The sequence below is a fragment of the Gavia stellata genome, chromosome 8 (assembly GCF_030936135.1).
Source record: "Gavia stellata isolate bGavSte3 chromosome 8, bGavSte3.hap2, whole genome shotgun sequence".
NCBI classification, from domain to species: Eukaryota; Metazoa; Chordata; class Aves; order Gaviiformes; family Gaviidae; genus Gavia; species Gavia stellata.
In genome coordinates, this window is record NC_082601.1 from 24,235,206 (window position 1) to 24,258,340 (window position 23,135).

Sequence of the window (23,135 nt, forward strand, 5' to 3'; positions counted from 1 at the left end):
ATTAAAAGTAACTTGTCTTGCAGGATGTGGAAGCCAATACAGTAAGACTCAAAGAACATGACCAAGATGTCTTGGTGTTGGAGAAGATCCCAGCAGGAAACAGAGTTTCTAATCAAGGAAATTCACAGCCTCAGCACAAGTATGTTTTCATTCAATAGTGCAAATGTCAGACAATGATTAACCTTTACATATGATATTATTATGCAAACAATAGCATATTCTCCCTTTCTATGGAAGAATGCAGTGCATATAAAGTTTTCTTTTTTTTAATCATCAGCTGATCACATGCCCCATACTGGATAATATATCCATTTCCACCAGCACACCAGCTCTATGTCTTTACACAATAATTCTCTAAAGATCTCACTGTAAATACTTATCTCTTGTAATAGCTTCTAAATAGACTGCACGTGGAGAATACTGAAACATTATTAAGCTGAGCTACTGTGTGAAAGTCGTGAGGAAAATACCTTGTTTTATTGTTAAGTACAGATATTTTCATTCTGAATTTTGAGCTCTGGATTCTAATAAGAGTTTGCTAGGTACAATTTATATACAAAACGAAGATCTCATGCAATGAAAGTCGCACAGCTTATCTTACAGAATAGACTTGCACTATAATAACAATATTCATTATATTTTCTTTACTTTCTTACTGAAAGGGAAAAAGTACAATTCTGTTTGGATACTACTGTGATAAGAGTAGAGTGAGGTTATTATCATTCCAAATGTTGGTAAAGCCCCTAAAGGCTTTGTAAATGTGTTATTTGCAAATGGATGCACAATTTTCTTCAGAAACACTCGAACAACTCCAACAAAATAAGCAGCAAGAAGTTTTGAATCGTTTACCCTGGACCTTACTTTCTCTCAGAGAAAGACCTAATTTACTGTGAGATATTTTGGGTACAGTTTTTATCTGATCTGGGATTTCATATATCTATTTTATCTGCATAACTGAATATAAAGATTTGTAAAGATCTGTGAAGGGTTGAATAAACCATTCCTTGTATTTTATATACATATTTCACATGTTTCAGAAACTGCCATTTCATCTTTCACTTGATCTATTAGAAAAACAAACTATACTGCCAGGAAAACAGGTACTCTTACAACAAATTTTTCTTTGTCTAAATAAGGGGAACGTGACTGCAGCCAGTTGATTTGCATCAGCAGCTGCAATGCACAGCAACTTAGTCATAGATTTAAATCAATTTTCTTGGGTCTGATATGGTTTTCATGCTTTCAGAAGTGAAAGTTTCATTTAAACATATTTCAAACAGTACCTTCCTTGCAAACTCTTTGCACCAGCATTATTTGTATTATTTAACATTTTCTTGTTCAGAATTTGATAAAGACAGACATTTATGGTCCCCAGTTAGGTTAGGCTGTATTTTAGAGCTTACATTCCAGGTGAAGCTCAGAGTTTCATTTCTGTAAATATTTTATGCATTTGGTCAGCTTTTGGGTACTATCAATATGCCAGCAAGGGAGCTTTTGCTCATAACAATGACAAATAGACATAAGCTACACAAAAGAGGAAGCTACCTTGAAAGCTCACTGTCTGCTTTTCAGGATTCAGATTACTTTGTTAATAGTGTGTTGGCAGTGTCTTTCTGTTTACAATCTTTCGAAGTGAGTTCACTGGTTTTGAAGATGACATTTCTTTTGTTTCTTTTGTTAGTAAATAGAGTAAGTGGCTACATTTATGCTTGAGAGTCCAAATCAAAGTTACTGATGTATTCTCATTTCCAGAATGTGTTACTGGAATGTGTTAGCTGAGTATTCAGTACTTTTGAAAATCACTGTGCCCAAAAGAGGAGCTTAACAGGGACCTCTTCTTAAAGGCTTGCTACTTTGCCCTTAATTGCGTAGCTTACATCTATGGTATCTCTTCAGATGAGCTGCCCCTCGGGCTTCGGTCCCTAAGCAGGTACGTAGCATTTGCACTAGAGAAGTGTTCTGCGTCCCAAAGTTGTTCCCTGAGATATCCAGTCAACCAAGAAACTCCTGCTCTTCATTTTAGTCTTGGGGAAAACTTCACTTTGGGAGCAGATCCAGTTGCAGTTTGGATTCTAGTGCCTCCTCTACTGAGGAGGCATAGCTCCTACATAGCTCCCCGAGACATGCTTTCAAACAGTGACAGTTATGCTTCGAAGGACTAGCTCTGAAGTTCTCAGTCCCAAGTTCTAACTCTTTATGGGTGATCACACTCATACTGGATGAATTCAGCAGCCCTGCAAGTCACTTCACTGTTCATTTTCACTTTCATATTCAGAGTACAGCAACCTGTGATTTCTCTGCTTCACTCACTTAGATACTTGGTTAGTATCCCTGCGAGAATGTGCACTGGCTTAACAAGTGTTTGTGTTCTTGGGACATCAATACAGTTCTTCCAAAGGGGTTGGCAGGTAAAAGAACTGTGACGGTCAGCGCTCAAAGTGAGGAGGAGCTCCCAGGAGCTCAGCTCCACCACTTATTTCTCAGCAGGAGCAGAGTATCTTCACTTCTCGGGGTTTTTTCTTTCTTTCTTTTTTTTTTTTTTTTTAAGTTTCATACTTTATCAGTTGGATTCCAAAAAAAAGAAAAAAAAGATGCAAAGATTGAAAGAATGGAGGGAAAGATAAAAAAATCCAATCTGCAAGGAAAGAAAAAAATATGACAGGACAAGTTTAGCAATATCCTATGATATTCTGCTCGTACTTAAAATCTTGCCAGTGTTTTTGTGTGAAGCAGAAAAACCTGGCTATTGCACTAGTTCTCTCACCTCCCTAAATATACTCCAGGAAATGGTACAATCCTAGGTTTATCCACCTGAAAAACTTACTTACTTCAGCTATCTAAGGCATTGCACAAATTTGAAGATATAGTGTGCTATTTCATTATCTGCCCCCATCTTCTCAGACCAACCCCTGTCAGTGACGCTGAAGGAAATTGTTTCCTTGCTTTGACACTCATACATACCAGTTCTCATTTCATGCTCATAGTGAGTCTGTTAAGACCCTCTAATGACTGTGAATTGCTATCATTACTGAGATATTTATTCTCAGTGGAGAAGCATTTCTGAATGTGCTTCCCCAGGTTTGCACCAGTGCAGCTCTGCTGATTGTGGTGTAACTGTGCTCGTGTTATAGTGGAGTACTTGTGCGGGGAGGGGGCCATCTGTCATCTCACACTTCCTGGGTAGGGTGGAGAAAGTTATTGCTCCCATTTTACAGGGGGGAAAGCCAACAAAGATTGTGAGTGGTTTTGTCCTAAGCCACACAGAGATTCTGGTCAGAGCAGGTATTTGTACTCTGGCACTCGTCAGTCCTGGTCTTCTCACTGGTACATAACTGCTTCTTGATTAGCTGTTTTGCCTATGAGACACTAACTGCTTCTTTCCCTCTCTCAGGTATATTGTGATGTCAGGAACCTCAGAGAAAATTTTAGAGCACTTTCTAGAAACTATGCGCCCTGAAGCAACTTTAAATGAAGCAACAGGTATCTACATGACAAAGGTGGTATTATTATTACTGCATAAGACGGTCTTGCTGGGGGAACACCGCAATGTGATGCTTTGAAAAGCAGCTAGTGGTAGTTTTTCCCAGAAAAAGAACTATCCACTGCCATGAAACAACCCCAAGAGAACCTAGGAAATCCAGAATTAAAGATAACAATCCGCTCCTCCTAGCCTGCTCTATTGTACTTCTACTTTCGGTTCAGAGTAGAACAGAAAAATCTCAAAAGGTGACAGACCACTAGTCATTACTTTAATTAGGCTCAACTATAAGGCCAGTACAGAGCATGCATTACACCCGATGGTAATGGTACTCATACATCTTGTTCTGGATGTCACTTAATACTGTGAAATAGCTTGATTCCTCCAACCATTGCGTTATGCTAGTATGACTATTCCTAAATTGTCATATCTATATGATATTTAAAGTATCACAATCTAAATTACTTCTTTGTGATACTTTCCGATGTACAGGGAAAGAATAATTGTTACTCAAAAGAGAAGAACTCAGCACACCATGGGCCAAGTCCCAAGAATGCAGGTTGCTGCAGCTGCATTTAATAGACTGTTCTTCATTAGTGTGAAGAGAACAGAGAATTTACATCTACGGATATAGATATTTGTTGACTTACTTACTATTAGTAAGTATTTCAATTTTTAAAAAGAGTCAAGAACAAAAAATTCCTCCTAATTATGATAAAGTAATGCAGAGACTTTTATATTAATCTACATAATATCACTTTAGCAAGTTCTTTTTACATTGTAGATGTCTAAGAAGTATATATTCAAAAGTGTTCTTAAATCCAGTTAATCTGTTACTGACCTGATAGTATTGGAGAAACCTGTATAGTGGTCCATAAATGGTGGAAGAATTGAAAGATTACACAAATCCTTTTACAGTGTGTTTTTTAACAACTTCTAAGAGTAAAAATGATCCTTTTCATAGATACCTGTTTATTAGGATTACAAGCAGAACGTTGTTCTTTAAGCCTGCAAGGATATAATCACAAGTTTACTGTTCGTAGTATGCATGTGTTACACATTTTTCTAAAATGTATTATTTTCTAAATCTTTTAAAACTTTTCCCCAAAACATCCAATGACAAGATTATACCTATATCCTAATGGGATACAAAATGTCACAATTCACAAACAAAGCTGGTTTTAGGATATAGAAACTCAGAGTTCTGGAAAATCAAATTTTTAGTTTATGCATTCCTTTAATTTACGAACAGTTAAAATCCACTTTGCTCTGGATATTACAGAAAGAAAATGTCCCACCCTTCCAGAGGTGACTTTTGTCAGCTGAGAGATATTTCCATATATGAATTACAGTGGAAGCAATGATGTAATATTACATTACACAGTTATCTCACCTTATTTTTTCTGACATCCCTTACTTACAGGGTTTTTGAATGTTTCTCTTATCTCAAAAGTTGCACTGTAGTAATGATACCCCAGGGTATGGTGTTTATTGTTTCTCAGTGATTCCATATAAGTCTTGCATAGTTTAAAATAAAGTTTATTTTCACTGCCAAACTTATTCTGGCCTCTGCAGCCAGGCTTTATAAATCCTTCTTTATGTCACAAATACAAAGATAAGGCAAACTGGGATTTACACCAATGCTATCACAGGTCTTTTTAAAAGAAAAAATAGCTTGCTGGTTTTTGCCAGAGCAAATGTCATTCGTATTGTTCATATATGTTTTAATGTAAATGTAGCAGCTGTGATACTTTTGAATCAAAATAAAACCAGAAATTGTACTGTCCATTTACCTCTTTTAGGCCTTCTGCTCATTGCTAGGAAATCATCAAAGAATTAAATTATTTGCCTTCTCCTGTGTAGTATATACTAAATGTGCTGTCTGGTATTGTAGTTCCCTAAAGCCAAATGCAGCAGCACTTCTCAGGTACAACAGGTGTGGCAGGCCTGATTCTTCTTATGCTAAGATCTCTACACTTGTAGAGAAGTATATCCAAATATTTTACTTTAGGACAGATGTGGGGTTTTTACTGTGCCAGATTTCCCTTTGACACAAGCACATGCCTGTTAACATAAGTGCAATAAAATTAATGCAGACAAGAATAAAAGCTTAATATTTCAGCTCATATTTGTTCATTCCCCATTTTCACACTTAATGCCTACAAAGTGCAAAAAGACCCCTTTATTATCTGTAGAGGGCTAATAAGATATTTTAGCTGAAAGAAAACTCATCCTTGTGATCCCCAAGCTGTTTGCAGGGGCTTAACTCACTGTTTTCTTTCTTCTCTTTTCACAGATTCTGTTTTAAATGATTTTATTATGATGCACTGTGTTTTTATGCCAAACAGTCAGCTCTGCCCAGCCTTGATGGCACAATATCCTTTTGTAACGGAAAAGTTACATCCCTTTAACATCTATCCCTATCGGTGATGAGACTGAAGCTTCTCTCTCTCAAGAAGTACCTTACGTTTCATGGAGGCTGTGTCTTGTGGGTAGGTTCTCAGTGTCTGACTAACACCTGTCCATAGCTCAACAACTCTGAAATGGATAGTGTATGCCCATGATGAGATACAGTCCCAGAGCATGAAAACTGTATCTTTCCTGTGCTGATTAGTATTCCAAGGAAAAGAAATGTACTGTCCCTCCACCAGATAAGTGAAATTACATAAAAGTTTGGATTACCCTTCCTGTATCCTTTCTGTCTTTCTTGTTTTTTGTTGAACTACAGCATCTAGATTTTAACTAAGAACATTATGTTTTGGTGATTTCAGTGGTCCACTTTATAGATTAAAAGCTGCAAACTGCCTCAAGCAAAAGGGTGCCTAAACTGTTAGAATGAGTAAGTAGTTCCTAGGTGCTGTCATAATAGTTATGAATAAAAATAATAATAATCTGTAATAATAGTCTATAACATGTTAACAAACTGCAAGAAACTTCAATTGCATGCGAATACCTACGAGATGAAAGCTTACAATGGATAGCATCGAGAGCTGGAGGTGATTCTCGTACTGTCCGCGTGTTTTACAGAAGGAGTCTATGAAATGTCCATCAGTCAGTTACTGGCAGGTCATTTAGTTTGGGGAGCTGTTGGGCACTGAGAGTTTTCCTTGTGCACAATGACTTGAAGCTATCAAGTGACTGGGAGCATTAAATAAACATATAATGCTTTCTGTTCTATAGAATTCTGACAGGGGTATAACAACTTCAATTCCCTATTTATTTTTTTAGAATCAGATTGGTGTGAAAGTGTGCTTTCCTTGAAGCTCAGCAGGGCGAGTGACATCTGGGAAAGCTAATACCCTGAAACCACAAAATAGAGCATCGTGTCCTTGTCTGGCAAGCTTGAGAATCCATTTGTGTTACTCCTAGCAAGGACAGTAATTGTTTTGAAAACCTTTGAACCCATAAAACTGGTCTGCAGAAAATTGTTTGTACACCTGAAACAAACACATTTTCCAAAACCACATAGTTTTGGATATCAAAAGTATTATTAAATGCTGTTGCTGACAGCTTTGAGAGGGGAAGAAAAGGGCAGCACTTTTTATGTTTCTTCTTCTTCTGATTTGTCTAGCTCATATTATTAAATCAGTTCATTTGAGACTCAGGCTTGTCTATCCTGTTATAATAGTGTACCTCTGATATCCAGTAACTGGGAAAATCAGACGCATAAGCAATATGTACCTCATTGTTAATAGGGGAAAAGCTTTTCTGAAGATCAAAGTGATAGTGTCACTTATTTATACATATTCACTTGTGATGAAATCTGTTCTGGAGAGGAGGATGGTCTTAAGTGGGTCATGGCAGGCATCGTGCTAATTCTTTTCAGAGAGGAGGAGGAGGAGGGCTGGAAGTAACTGGTATCCCACTGCTTTAGTGTCAGCTTTTCCTAGAGCTGAATTATTGTTTATTTGGTCCATTCTGAATATGGAAAATCAAACTGTGCTCTATTGATTGTAGCATTGAGGTTTATTGTTAGAGTTGAAAGTTTGCTAACAAAACTCATCTTTTTTGAGCAAAATCACTCTACAAAAGTGTTTGCCGGCGCTGTGAGACTAAGGAGAGATTAGTTATGCTCAGTGAGGAAATTAAAACAGAAAAACAAAAAAAGAAGAAAGGTGATTCAGTCTGAGACACTGTTTTTGCTCCAGCTCCCAATTTTGAATGAATACACGTCTATTTTCCTACACCCAGTTAGGATACTATTTTAGCTGGCAGCATGCAAGTATGAGTAGGGCTAAACCACTGTAGTGCTTTCAAGCATAGAACAGGGTATAAATTATTTGGGTTTTCACTCCTTTTACACCAGTGTTTTGTCATCTGTAAGTTCTTTAATCCTGAAAGGAAAGGATGGGTGCATCATTTTGGCTAAGCAACATTATTGCTTGCTGTGGATTCAGTGATTATACTGTGCTGTCCCTTGGCACACCACTCTTTTTTAGTCATTAAAGTATATGGATCCTGCAATATTAAAAAAAAATCACTTCTTTTTTATAGGGAAGCAAAGGGCATGCTCCCCTGTCCTGTGTGTTGGACCAAGGCCCCTGTTTCCCTCTCTTCTTCACGGAGATGGAAATGGGCAAATTCTCAGAGCTACAGCTTGTCAGAGGGAGGCAGGACAAAGCCCAAAAGAAAACTTGAAATAGAGTAGCACCTCCAAAAGTGCACTTGGGATAGTGCAAGGGTGTGAGCATGTGTGCAGGTGTGCAGGTTTTGTGAACCTCCTTTACCATCATGCCAGCAAAATAGTTTGCATTCTACTGTAGTAATGGGTGCTGATTTTGCATAGCTCCTGATATGGTTAAGTGTTCCCATGCAGGGAAGAACAGACTTCAGAATTGATTCCATTTCCTAGCATATGCTAGGCATAATTAGAAATAAATATATTGAACTCTAACCATGTTGGTGTTGATAAATATTTTACAATTAACTGACACTTATTGCAAGTATACATGATATTTTACTTCTGATTGCAGTCTACAGTGAAGCCGCATCCTGTAGGTCCCATGAAAATGGGAGAGCCCTTCATTGACTTTCCCTGTGATAATGTTAATAAAAGAGCAATTAATATATATGAGCAGTACAAATACAGAAAAATTACCAGTGCCTGTGGTGAGTCAGTTAATAAGAAAGTAAAAATACATGAAATAATTACAGTGTTTGAAAGGTAAAAATGGCATGAGAAAAATGACTCTGTAGAATATTAAACTTGCTCCCTGAGACATTAGAGCACATAGCTTACAATATATTATTTACTTCTTATGACCCTTTGACTTATTTACTCCCATAAATGTACTGACATGTTTAGTTCTCTAGTCATTTTAAACCTTTCTGAATTAAATTAAAATGCAGATTTCTAAAAGTTTGTCAGTCAAATGAGCGCCCCAGTAACCCTGGTAGCGTGTCAAATCTCTGCAGGAGTTTCGGGCAGGAGGATCATTTGGAAAGTGTGAGTTAATAGTTACTTTTTCCCATTATATTTTATTAATATTTGTTAGAGAAATGCTTCTAAATGAGAAGCTTAAAATAAATATCTTAGATAATTATGATTTCTAATTAATATTTTTATTTTCTAATTAATATTTTAAAATCTTTTGTTAGAGCAACTGAAAGTGCGCCTTAAGAGGATGCTGGACTTCTCTGTGAGTAAAAGAGTGTCAGTATGTTAATATTAAATGTTGCTATATAATTGGGAATAGTATTATTCATGACAATCCAGAATCAGAATTTTGGTATCCGGGAAGAAAAGTTGAAGATGTAACTGCACTCATTCTGTGCTTACTTCACATTCAGCCGTCACTTTATTGGGAAACTGTTTAAATATATATTGTTAACCTCTGATCAGTGAAAAGTAGGCACACAGATTGTCATATCCTGTTTCTGCTGGGGATTCTTATTCATTTTCACATTGGTTAAAGGCTGAAATTATCTGTTTATTGCCCATTGTGCCTGTACTTTTTTTTTGTTTCTTCCTTTCTATAAATGTTACTTTTGCCCTTTTTGCTATTTGTATATTTTTGTAATGTTGACAACTCATCATGAAAAAGGTCAATGAAATGTTTCTCATTTTTTCTTCTTGTTTATCACAAAATAAGTATCACAAAGTATTGTGTCCCAAATATACTTTATTTGATAGAGTGGGAACTTCTGATTTCCTCATATGTAAAATGAGGCTACTACAGAATTTATCATTTTATCCCATGTCTTTATAGTCAGTCTAGGCTGTAAACTTCCAGGTCCCCCTACCATAATGGGACTGAGGTTCACCTTGGGTTACAGTAATTCCTAAAAACAAAAGGAGTAACACTGGTGGTTCATTCTGGTAGTCTTCCTCACAAATGGAAGACTGGAATTGTTAATAAACACAAAGTGACATTTTTCTTTTTCTTCAAATGTCTCCAGAGAAGAACAAGGAGAAATATCCTTCTTCAGTCTTCACGATTAATCCTCTTCTCTATTGTTCCAAATGTCATTTCTGTTCTGCTCCCCTACAGCAACCGTCTCTGTGGTGGGATTGTGATCATTGCTGTGCTCTTTAGAGAATTCACTGTCTTTTTACATTTTAGTATGAATGTGAAATGTTCACAAGTCTTTATGCTAGCGGCAGTTAGAAATCAAAAGTATATATTGGAAAGTTATGTCTGAACACCCTGAAAATGGTTTGTTGGAAGTCAGTTGTTTGTGAATTCATATTGATTTTGTATTTTCAATCACTGAGTGTTTTCCTTGACACCATGGCACCTATCATGCCCAGCCTTCCCAGGGTACAGAGCAGGAGAAAATGGATTATGCCCTCAACAATAAAAGGCGAGTCATTCGACTGGTTCTGCAGTGGGCTGCTTTATATGGAGATTTACTACAAGAAGATGAAGCAGCAATGGCCTTTTTGGAGGTATGAAGGACTTGTATCATTGTACTGAGAAGTACCGACCAAGCAAGATAAGCTGAAAGCCTATTCCCATTCTGTAGAATTCTGTTATGAACTAAAGAGAAGTAGGTAATTTCAAAGTGCAAACTCATAACTCTGTTTTCTCGGGTTTAACTGCAGACAGTGTATGCACTACAACAGTGCTTGAACGACTGTCAGCCTCTGGACCTCTGAAAATACCTGCCGAAGTTGCAGAACCCTTTCAAAGCACTGCATGGGTAGATTGCTTTATAGCAATAGATGAATTTGCTTTTTTTACGATTTTCTTGTGAATAGTTCAGAGGCTCTACAGGTTGAACTGGGGGGCTGTTCATGTCTGCCTGAGGTGTGTCAGGAAGGAGCTGGAGGGTTCTCATTCTACAAAACCAAAAATCCTTTCCGTTTGAATGAAATCTGTACTGCAGTTATTGGAACGTAATATCCTTGCCTTCAGAACCCTTCTGATCCCTTAAAATAATTCAATTCCTCAGACATCGGTTGTAAGGTCTTTGTGGTAGGTGCCATATCCTTGTATTTCTAATATAAGGTACACTGTCAATGTCATGTTAAGTCATCATGATTGCCATTATTATATTTTGTGTTTATGGAACACAATCCCATACATTACTGGCTGAATGGAAGTTCTTGCCCCAAAGAGCTTAAAACTGAATCTAAGATAAGAGTTAGCAGAGGGGAATAGAGAGGGGCCTTAAGTATGACAGACATGTAGCAAGCCCACATAGGAAAGCTTTTCGTAATAGACAAGCTTTGGAGACAGGCATAATGTCTTTCATTAGTCCAGAAGTTAAAGAACAATTACTAGTTGCAAGCACACAGATCCTTCTTTGGGTCAGTTTTATGTAGGTGTGGCAGGAAGGGGTTTGAGTAGGGTTTAAATAGGGTAATATTGTAGTGGACTGGAGTAGCTGAGAGTCAACAACTCAGTAGCAAATGAACCACTAAGGACTACAGCAGTCGTAGGTAAAAAAAAAAACTATCATGCCAAATTATTTGTGAATTTTATAGTCTTTATCCTTGATAATCTGAAAATGCAGTTTTTGCACAAGCAGTCAGTGGTTACACAGTGAGCTAAGGAGCCTCATCAGGCTTCCCTTCTGCATGTGTAACTCTTGCTTTAAATCAGCTGGAGATAAACAAGTAGAAGTAATAGAGGGTTGGGCCCAGCATGTGTTCCTCTATGCAGATTATCGTCCTTTATAATCATTAAACTATCAGATGTTATCTCATAATCCTCTATCCTGAGTACTGCTTATTTATCCCTCTAGTTATTTAAAGACTATTCTGTATCATTTACAGGAATTTTATGTATCTGTATCAGATGATACTAGAATGATTGCAGCACTAAAGGAGCAACTTCCAGAGCTAGAGAAAATTGTAAAGCAAGTGTAAGCACAGTTTTTGCTTCTTTCCTCCCCCCACCCTTTTTCTCAGTAAATAGATGAAGAAAATGTATTGCTTATATCTATTAAAAATCCATTCTGTGAATGGCACTCAGTCATACAAGACTGAATGTTTGCATGCAAGCTTGTTTGGATGAATGTCTATGGCCCTAATCATTCTTGCAAACACTCATTAAAAGATTGACAGAAGGAATAAGAAATTATGTACACACCATTGAAACTAAACTGGATGCTTATTTCATGCTTATGTGGACTTTGTATAGTATTTTCCCTGCCTTGGTCATAGATTAGCTATGGTAGTTAATAGTCTTTTCATATATGCAAACATGAATATGTTGATACTGTAGTTTGACAAGTGGTCCATGTTCCATAGGTGGTTTTGTACACAAAATCTTCCAGGTAATACTTAATTATATATTTTATGCTTTACCTTTTTATAGTTCTGAAGAACCTAAAGCACCACAAAAGAAGGTAAGATAATTTATTTGTCCATTTTCTAAAGTTAAAACTCTAGCACAGCAAATCCATAAGTATATTCTCTTTAGCAATCATGGATATATTAAAACAACACATTGAGAAATAGCTTTTAACATTAAGTGTCAAATTTTGCATTGCTGCTCTATTTCCTGCTATTGATAAGTGATCTATTGTAGTTCATGTCTACCCCATAAAGTTTCTTTTTGCATTAATGTGAATCCTGATGATTCACTTTCAGCACAAAGTTCTTTTGCAACTGTTCAACACAAGCGATGACAGAGCACAGAAACGCCAGCCTATCAGGGGCAGCGATGAAGGTGAGTTCCTTCTCTGTGAAGTTTCCTTGAGCCACTGAGATTTGCAATAAATTTACTAAATTTGTCTCTCTGAAAAAAAATGGTCTAAAAATGAAGTACCTACCTGCAGTGTTGAAGCCTGGCCTGAAACAAACTCTGTTTGCTTTTGCTAGCCCAACATTCTCCCTCATCAATTTGAAGTACTCCTGGTCTTTTCCCTTAGTTACTTTGCAATCAAACACTGTGCTTCCTCAGAGGAAGATGTAACAACCTTTGAAATAGGGAATGAACAAAACGGGTAATAACCAGCAGACAGTGTCCATGCAAGTAATGGCAGTGCAGCAAATAGTGGGTGCTGAAGGTCATGTTTGAGCCTCTGTCTCCCCTATGTAGTTTGAGCTGACATGTACAGCTGTTCCTTTGCGAGATAGGAGTGGACCAGATAATCATGCTGTGGATCTCTGCCCTGTGGCACACAGCCTAGAAAACAAAATCTCTTGGTTTGCCCCATTGCTATTTTTTGATTCTCTGAAGAGATTAAGGTAAAATTTACAGGAGTGTATCAGAATATCATTTTCAGTAGTACTGGCTTTTCATATTGTCCTTTAGTTCAGGCAGGTTAAAGCACTGCTATGTCAACAAAATCCTGTGCTCTGCTGATGAGATCTGTTTATTGGAAACAAAGATACATGTCCCTTAAAACTCATAAACCTGAGGATTTCTTTGCAACTGCTAGCGCCAGTCTCTCAATGGCTGTTTTGGTGCATCTTCATCACAGAAAATAACTTGTGCTTCAAGGTGTTTGATATTAAAGCATAGCTTTTACTAGTGAACAACAGTAAAAATAAGGGAACAAAATGCAAGGTCATATAGCTGAGAAAGTTGGTGGCATAAATCAAACCAACGGACAAGCCATTTCAAAAGCTGGAAGTAACTGCGTATGAACAGCAGACATCCTGCCAGCATGCAGCTTTTGTTGTCCATATCAGTGTTTCCTCTAGGTCTACAAAGAGCGAAACAGTTGCTGCTGCCAGGCGAGTACTACTTCTTGTGTCTGTTTGGACAGGCAGTAAATGCCCCTTTCGTATGGATGCACCTTTCTCATTCGTAGAGCAGGCAGCACACTGAACATTAAAAATCCATGGACAGCTATAACCCCAGGGGCTGCTTGGCTTGGCTTGACAGCTGAGCTGAAGGAGTATTTTGCTAACTTCTGTCACTTTGGGCTGCCTTGCCTTTTGCAGGCTAATGTACTATCATATTGATTTCTAGGCAGCCAGAGGCCTAGGTTCATGTATTACTCTGTGAGCCAATTTGTACTGTACACTCAGGTGTATTCTTATTGTTAGGGTATTTTTCTTCATCGTCTACAACATTCTTGATTCAGCAATTATACACTTGCTTGTAAAAAACAGGTTGCAACACAGTATGATTTAAGTTCCAATTGTAACCAAAACTATTTTCAAATCTATTTTGTAAATATGAAAATTATTTTCCTGTAATTAAGAGAGTTTGCAGCCCGTTTTCCTGGCTCTTGAAAAGAAGTGTTGATTTAAAATATTATAATGTCTGGAACATAACAAAGTGCCAGATTAAATTGGCATACATAAATAATGTAGGAATACTGAAACACTAGTACTTCATGGTTTACTAGAAGCTCTGGGAAATCAGATATTTCTATACTAGAAATTGTAGAACATCTGAGGAATGGGGAGCTATCAAAACTGTAGTGATTTATTGTTGCTTTTTTTGTTTCATTTGTGAGGAGTGGTTACTGAAGTGAAAGTGATTTGTACAGTAAAGTCTCTGTGGTTGTTACATATGGCATACACAGTGCAATCTTTTTTTCTTTAGTTCTGTTTAAGGTGTACTGCATGGACCAAACCTATACCACTATCCGGGTGCCAGTGTCTTCCTCTGTGAAGGAAGTGATCAGTGCAGTAGCAGATAAGCTGGGTTCTGGAGAAGGCCTCATCATAGTGAAGATGAGTTCAGGAGGAGGTACTGTATTTGCATCATCTTAAACACTTCTCACTTATGGTGAAGGAGAATATTGGGAGGGATTGAAAGACTAATTCAGTCAAGACTTTTACATCCATGCACATGTTCAGCTGGTACACAGGTTCTTAGAGGCAAGTCCTTTCCCTACTGCAGGCACAGACTGGAGCTCACATGGGAGACAGCAAAAATGGAGAAGCTTGTGTATCTGCATGTTACAGAGCAGAGCTACCTCAAGTTTCCTTCACTGTAAGACTTGTAAGAGTTTTTTAACAACAGAAATAGTAGGTAAACATGGATAACGTCAGGCTAGACATAATGAATCAGCAACAGCAGAAGACACTGCAGTGCAGACATTCCAGTAGTGGTCACTACCGTTCTGGCTGCTCTGTCCATGCAAACCACTACTGAGCAACGTAGTGCCAAGCCCATTGACCTAGTGTTCGCAAAGAGTCAGGAGTCAGCCCCGACTATAGGCTGTGGATATGGGAGAGTAACTCCAAGGTGAATTCTGCTGGAGAACTGGCATTGCTGAAGTGCTCTGGCTGAGTATGACTGTGTGGACACACACAGCGCCTAATGAGAGCTGTGTTGGAAGGCATTTTTGTAAACAGTGATGCCTGCCAAAACCAGCTTACTTCCTGAGAACTGACACCAGGCAGCTCTACTTTTTGCAGTTGCAGCAATTTTTTATTGTCAGATTTGCTGACAGCGAGTGCATGCTGGAAGAGACTTTTTTGTAAGTTACTTCATTATCTTTTCTTTACCTGTGATGTGATGCTTTTTTAGAAATGCTGTAATGAAGTTGAATACAGTTGCATTTCATCACCTTCTTATGCAGTTACTGTCTTCCAAGGCAATTTCTATTAAGAACAGCTCTCCAAATGCTTACAGCCCAGAGAAGATGGAGCTAATGGAGTCCCTAATAATGGCTGAATTATTGCAGGTAGTTTCTCGAGATGGCAGCACAGGCTTCTTGACCTGTCTGTACAGTTTGGGGCTGGGATTCTAGTTCTGCATGCCAGTTCTGTCGGAGGCTGGTTTGGGCTGAGCTTGTTGTCACATTTCTTCAATAAAGAGGACCTTGTCATCTGCTTTGTATCCTGGACATTGGTTTACTGTGCAAAATTTGTTCACAGAAGGGTGATCTGTGCAGCTGTTGGATCAGTCCTGCTGTAAATTCTACATATATATAATAAACAATCTTTTGTTTCATGTTTACAGAAAAGGTTGTGCTCAAACCTCATGATGTTTCAGTGTTTACAACTCTCAGTGTTAATGGACGGCTGTTTGCTTGCCCACGTGACCAGTTCGATTCATTGGTATGTATGTATGAAGTTCTCAGGAAGTTCAGTTCTTCAGTTTATTTGAACACTTGGTCCTTTTTGCATTATCAGTGCTTTAGGTAAAAACTAGTGGAAACATTCACAACAAAGGGCTTATCACAGTGCTATGGGATGAGCCTTGAAATTAAAACACGGTAAAGTTATAATTTCCTAAAGTAGAGCAGAAATCCATCTGATCCACGTGACAGCACTTGATCCCGGTATTCTCTGTGTCACACTGAGCATTTAGGAAGAGCTGAGTATTGTCACTATGACATGCAGTAATTCCTGATTACAGAATTATCTCCTCAAGGCCACAGGGATCTATTCTTGAAAATAGATGTTACCAATTAAAGCATTCTGGAGACTTGATTCCAACAGTAAATTCCTTAAAATCTTTTCTTTCTCAGACCCACAAAATACTGTGTCAAAATCTCAGATGATTCTAAGTAGAATCACAGAAAATATTCCTGGTAGAAAGCCTGTTTTTTCTTAGGTAGATTTGTTCATAAGTACTTACAGTTTATACAGTAATTCTAACAATCCCCATGGGGTCTGCTTTTACAGAGTTTGATTTGACTGTACGTTTTGTTCCTTTTATTTCATTAAAAACAAATGGCATTGCCAAGTCATGTCAGCATGAACGCTATTACTCCTAGCCTTGTTTCAGCCTCCTGTATGCTTTTAACAAGCCACTTAGTATGTATGCCTGATTTCTTTTATAGATATGGTAAAATCTATGCTTTGCTGCTGCCTTCCATTTAGTAACCAGGGAAAGCACATCCAGCATACTGTAGTTCCATGCAGAGATACCTCTTGTTCAGTTTATTAAATTCTGGTGTTCCCTTAAGATTAATTAATCCTGCCAAGTAGATACCCTCATGGGGCATGCTACTGTAAAGCAGGGGTGTTGCATCAGTACAACTACGCTGGGTACTTTTATATGGCCCTGCATTTTCTGTGTAGACATGGTTTTGGCAGCAAATGGTCATGACTTTCTGTGCCTTTTCCCCTGTACTATTTACCATGGTTCAAGTAATCAAAATGCTACAGGGAGCTCTAAGATACAGCGCTGCAATGTGCTAGTTTTCATCAACTGGTCTGACTTCAGTAGGAATTAGGGAGGAACACTCAGCATCTTAAAAAAAGGTTCTTAACACCACATAACAGAATACATCCCCTTATCAGCTGCAGTTTTTTCAAAGAGGTATAAACAAATTGAAAAATATTACAACCTTACCTGCCTCCAAGTTTAATCCTTTCACATTCCAATTTCTGGCTGCTGCCTCTGCATGTACTTTTATTCACATTACACTTGACAATTCCCATGTGAAAATTGTTCTGGGTTAGATGAATTTTCAAATATGCAATGAGTTTACATCTAAGTGCTTCTTTCCTAGCCTTGGAAAATATGTGTTTATTATGGTAACAGCTATGTTGTGTTTGTCTCCAAGTAGGGAAAAAAAGCCCTCTTTCAGTCTAGGGGCAATTCTTTTCCCACAGATTTCTACAAATTAGGATTTTCTACACAAAAATGCTGTACTTTTAATTCTTACTCTGTCTTAAACTAAAGAATTAGTTTTGTGTTTGTGCAAATCCCAATTCAGAGCACTCTGAATTGATTGATGGCTGTCCTGATTTTTTTTAGATAATACTTTGCTTATATACACTATTTTCTAAAATTGCAGATGCAGCTTTTAAGGTAATAATGCCTGTGGCTTAGTTTAATAATTTTTAATTAGTTTGTATTATGATGATATTTGAAAGACAAGTTTTCCCTAGAATACAAAGCAAGAACTTATACAGAAATAAAGCCCCTGTATACTGTGTGTTGTTGAGAAAGTGATTTGATGTATTAATCCAGTCAGTTCTTTTTCTGTTGGTAATGTAATGTTCTTACATAAAAGGGGATCCATTTAGTAAGCTAATTTTTTATATTGCAGTATGTAAATATGGTCTGTTAATCTTGCAGACTCTATTGAGTTTGTACTCAGAAAGGACCTTGTTGACAATTCCCTGCTCTGTAATTGTCTAACAAAGACCCTATGACAAATTGAGAAACTTGTAAGTGAACTCTACTGCCCTCTCCTGGAAATAAAACAATTAAAACGTGGGTTCACGGGCAGCTTTACTGATGTAATGTGTTTGAATTTGCAAGAGGGTTGGTTGTTAGTATTTTAGCAGCACTGGTTCAAACACTTTGACCCTAATATATACAACAGACTACTTCAAATCCGACTTGATCTCAAGCCATGTTTTAAAATTTCTCTTTACTTGTGTGCAAAACTGTAGATCACATCTCATTTACTGGGTGGTATGGAAGTGTCTTTCAAAGATGTTTTATACTTGAATGATTTAAAGGATTCTTTCTCATACGACTGTGTGCGTATAATTTTAATTAGCATAGCCAGGAGTTTTGCAATCACAAATAGTGCATCCCTGTACTGTCAAAGAGAAGGTATGAGGCTTATTTTATGAATGATCAGAAGATCTTGCAATCACTGCAGATTTCTGAAGCATGGCAGATGTAATAATTGTCATCATTAGAACCAGTAATTTGCAAAAATATTTGGCTTGTGCTTTGTGGCCTAGTTATTTATGTATGTGAAAAAGGAAACTGATAACAAAAGCTTTGTGGAAAGACCTATGCTCCTAAACTAACAGACATGCTTTAGTTAGCACAATGTGTATTGAAGTATTTATTTCTGGCTTCAAATTTTAGAACAATGCTAAAAATAACACACTGAGAACAGTCTGTTTTATTTCCTTACAGTACCTCTGAAGAGCTTTCAGAACTTTCCTGACTATCCTGTGCATAGTGGATACTGATTTTGCACAGGGCTTCTCATTTCCTCATGCAAGCCTGTGGTTAAAAGCAAATTTCAGTTTTACTATTAGAAATGTGCTTAGGAAAGTGGTCACACTGAAGAAAAAAATCAGAAACATTATGGAAGAAAAGCACCAATCATGCAATTTAGTATTTCTAAAATATTTTTATACCATTTTTCCATTTGCAGGCACCATTACCAGAACAAGAAGGACCGTCTACTGGTACAGTGGGAACATTCGAACTGATGAGCTCCAAAGACTTAGCACATCAGATGACAATTTATGACTGGGAACTCTTCAACTGTGTGCATGAGGTACGAGGATCTATCAATTCAGCAGATTAGAATCTGTTAGAAAATGTTTAGTTGTACATTGTAGGTTTGTGCATTATTTGCAAAACTTTCTCTAAGCTTGATTTTCACAGAATCACAGAATGATAGGGGTTGGAAGGGACCTCTGGAGATCATCTAGTCCAACCCCCCTGCCAGAGCAGGTTCACCTAGAGCAGATTGCACAGGAATGCGTCCAGGCGAGTTTTGAATATCTCCAGAGAAGGAGACTCCACAACCTCTCTGGGCAGCTTGTGCCAAGGCTCTGTCACCCTCAAAGTAAAGAAGTTCCTCCTCATGTTTAGACGGAACTTCCTATGATCAAGTTTGTGCCTTGTTACCTCTTGTCCTGTCACTGGGCACCACTGAAAAAAGACTGGCCCCATCCTCCTGGCACCCACCCCTTAAGTATTTATAAGCATTAATAAGATCCCCCCTCAGCCTTCTCTTCTCCAGACTAAAAAGACCCAAGTCCCTCAGCCTTTCCTCATAAGAAAGATGTTCCAGTCCCCTAATCATCTTCATAGCCCTTTGCTGTACCCTCTCCAGCAGTTCCCTGTCCTTGAACTGGGGAGCCCAGAACTGGACACAGTACTCCAGATGTGGCCTCACCGGGGTAGAGTAGAGGGGGAGGATAACCTCCCTCGACCTGCCTGCCACACTCTTCTTGATGCACCCCAGGATGCCATTGGCCTTTTTGGCCACAAGGGCACATTGCTGGCTCATGGTCACCCTGTTGTCCACCAGGACCCCCAGGTCCCTTCCCACAGAGCTGCTCTCCAGCAGGTCAGCCCCTAACCTGTACTGATGCATGGGGTTATTCCTCCCCAGGTGCAGTACCCTACACTTGCCTTTGTTGAATTTCATAAGGTTCCTCTTTGCCCAACTCTCCAGCCTGTCCAGGTCATGCTGAATGGCAGCGCAGCCTTCCGGTGTGTCTGCCACTCCTCCCAGTTCTGTGTCATCAGCAAACTTGCTGAGGGCACACTCTATCCCTTCATCCAGGTCATTGATGAATATATTGAACAGGACTGGACCCAGTACTGACCCCTGGGGAACACCACTTGTTACAGACCTCCAACTAGACTCAGTGCCACTAATCACAGCCCTCTGAGCTTTACCTATGAGCCAGTTTTCAATCCACCCCACTGTCCATTCATCTAACCCACACTTCCTAAGCTTGCCTGTGAGGATCATGTGGTGTCAAAAGCCTTGCTGAAGTCAAGGTAGACAACAACTACTGCCCTCCCCTCATCTATCCATCCAGTCAGGCCATCATAGAAGGCTATCAGATTGGTCAGACATGACTTCCCCTTGGTGAATCCATGTTGACTACTTCTGATAACCTTTTTCTATTTTCAAAAATACTATAATAAAGCCACCTACAAGTTTTGAATGTATAAGGCATTCTTAATTTTATAGGCAAAATGCAAAAATAAAGTTAAACTTCTCCTGAACATGTGCTGCTTATTGAATTACTTTTGTATGTTTTAAGGTATCAGGCTTTTTATACATAGTCTGTAGTTTTGCTTTTAGTATGCCTCAGCTATTGTCTACTGGATTCGCAACCTGAATCCTTGTCATCTGTACAGCAATAAATGTAAACTGCAGAGGAAGTTTCAGACTAGATAATTGCCTGGTCATTCTTAGCCTCTTTCCTCTGTCCGAAAGATGAGATATCTAAAAAGAAAATCCCAAACTGTTTTCTTTTTCCTAGCTGGAATTGATCTATCACACTTTTGGAAGGCACAATTTTAAAAAGACCACAGCAAATCTGGACTTGTTTTTAAGAAGATTTAATGAAATTCAGTTCTGGGTCGTCACTGAGATTTGTCTTTGTTCTCAACTCAGCAAGCGTGTTCAGCTGTTAAAGAAGTACATTAAGATAGCAGCCCAGTAAGTATACAACCATCTGTGAGCTGGAAATGAAGTTCAATATAGTAAATTTGTTGTTATTTTTCTTTTTTATTTTCAGACACCCACACACAGTAGAGGTTAAAATGTTCTCTATTTGCTAATTCTGTCCATTTCCGTATAGGGTTGTATAGAACCTTGTTAATATATATTCTTCTTTCCTGTCCTGATCTCCATTGCTTCTTGATCTGTGATCTCTTAGGGCCATGTTTTCACGTAAAATTTGTGAGTAAATATATTTCAGTTCACTAGGAGAATCCCTCATTCTTACATGCATTAGCAAATATTAATATGCAAATTAGTAAATATTAACAAAACTGGGCCTTAATTTTCTTGAGAACAGAAGTATTTCTGGTGCTGTTCAGGAAAACCGTTCTCAAAATTGCCCCGAGTAGGAAAACTGAGAGGGGAGAGCAAAGAGATGTAGTATGGAGAGGACAAGGCTCATGTTACCTTCAGTCTGCTTAGTATATTTTTCTAATACTTTTGTTTAAAAATACAGCAATATGAATGCCCTTTTTTCTTACTAACTGCTGGGTCTGAGGCTGGAGAGGAGACAATTCTTGCTGTCTTCTATTCTTTTATTCATATTAAGCTGTTTGGAGCCTTCATGCCAAAGGTGTCGGCCTTGACTCCTTATCACTGAAGTCAAGGACAAGGGTGTGACTGACTTCAGAGGGAGCAGGGGCATGCCCCTGCCCTGCATAGCTACAGTGTTTTACCACTGTTACCCTCTTCCTTCCTTTCCAGTTTGTGGTGTATTTATTACATTCATCACTGTCTGAACAAACAGTTTGCTGAGGCGTGCAGTGAGGTATTGCCTGTTTGAGTATTTGTCTACAACTTTGGGCACCGTGACTAGAGGTCTTTAGGCAGCTTACTGCACAAAGAAGTTACTACTTGCAGTTAAACCATGAGTTTTAACTTTTTTGCATCATTAAATGTAATTGTGTGAAGGAAGAGATTACTATTGCAGCTGTGATGCCTCCCAATTCATAATTACACATAGCTGAAATCAGTGTTCGCATCAAAACTCTTCTCCTCCAGAAAGGGCCCCGCACTGCAAGTACCGACTTCCTTCTGGGAGCTGCTTTAGGCCCTCTGGTTGGATTACAGTTGGTCGAAGCTGAAGATTTTAAAAATCTAGTGGTGGGCATGCAGGATCAGGTTTGTATTCAGAAGAGAGGCCGGAATTTACCTCTGCAGTTTCTAAAAATATGTATACCGCATATTCCATGATCTCATTCTGTGGAGCACAGCCAGAAGCCCGCCGCCAGCCTGGCGGGCTGCGTCCAGGAGAGGGCAGTGGCACCCACAGCGTCGGGGTCTTTTCTGAACTCGGAGGCATGAGATGGGAAAATGTTGAAATGTGGTAAATTAAGATACAATAGTAATTTCCATAAACTCTTGAAATCAGGTATCCTAAAAATTAAAGTCAAATATCTCCTTTATAAACCGCCCTAGGCCGTGGGTTCCTCAGTGTCATGGGTTTGATCCCAAGCTATTTACAACAGCTTGACAACCTCGTGTTTACTTCCATGTTTCTGGTATCACTACAATGCTAAAAATAAATAGCTAAAAGCAGTCTGCTCTGCTGAGTCCTCTTTGTCTCCTAAAAGCAGAGAAATCTGAAGCACAAGATTGTCCTCCATACAAACCCAGCAGGCAGGTTTAATTGCAGCCGCTGGAAAGGCGCTGGGAAGTTTTGCCAGGCTGCTGGCCTCTGTGCAGTGCTGCCATGGTAACAGGTGCTACAGCATGCGGTAAAACAAACACAAAGTGCACCGAAGTTAGAGGGGAGAAAAAGCCAAGGAATTGGATCAAAAGATGTGGGCCCAGGCCTTGAAGCAGTATCTTTGAGGAAGTTTTGCTTGTGAAGATCCTTGAGACCTAATGAGAACCTTACCCTACCTAGAAGTACTAGACTCATTAGAAAAGTGTTCGGGGAGAACAGCTCAGTGCTGCACTATTAATCTTAGGCATGACTGGTGGTAACAAGATGCCTTGCACGTACTGATTTTCAAAGGTAACTGTTACTGAGAAGCCTGTTTCAATTCTGTGGCGGGGAGCTCAGACGCCATCGCAGAAGGCACATCATTTTGTGTCTGCCACCCCACGCACCCTGTGATGTGTGCTCCTTGTCGCTGCAGGCAAGCGCAAGGCC

The 23,135-nt window shown here is 38.7% G+C and overlaps 1 protein-coding gene across 3 annotated transcripts in view; it reads left to right on the forward strand.

Moving 5' to 3' along the window:
• Positions 1-23,135, forward strand: part of RAPGEF4 (Rap guanine nucleotide exchange factor 4) — a 160,842-nt gene that overhangs the window by 121,240 nt on the left and 16,467 nt on the right. For 2 of the 3 annotated variants that reach the window (XM_059820673.1, XM_059820674.1), the window contains 11 exons: positions 24-139; positions 3,392-3,480; positions 5,775-5,853; positions 10,217-10,367; positions 11,700-11,788; positions 12,244-12,274; positions 12,519-12,597; positions 14,431-14,577; positions 15,799-15,896; positions 18,917-19,042; positions 20,775-20,953. In XM_059820673.1, the coding sequence (XP_059676656.1) occupies positions 24-139; positions 3,392-3,480; positions 5,775-5,853; positions 10,217-10,367; positions 11,700-11,788; positions 12,244-12,274; positions 12,519-12,597; positions 14,431-14,577; positions 15,799-15,896; positions 18,917-19,042; positions 20,775-20,953 (1,184 nt within the window). The remainder of the gene's footprint in view (positions 1-23; positions 140-3,391; positions 3,481-5,774; positions 5,854-10,216; positions 10,368-11,699; positions 11,789-12,243; positions 12,275-12,518; positions 12,598-14,430; positions 14,578-15,798; positions 15,897-18,916; positions 19,043-20,774; positions 20,954-23,135) is intronic. The other variant, XM_059820675.1, reaches the window with a different exon arrangement.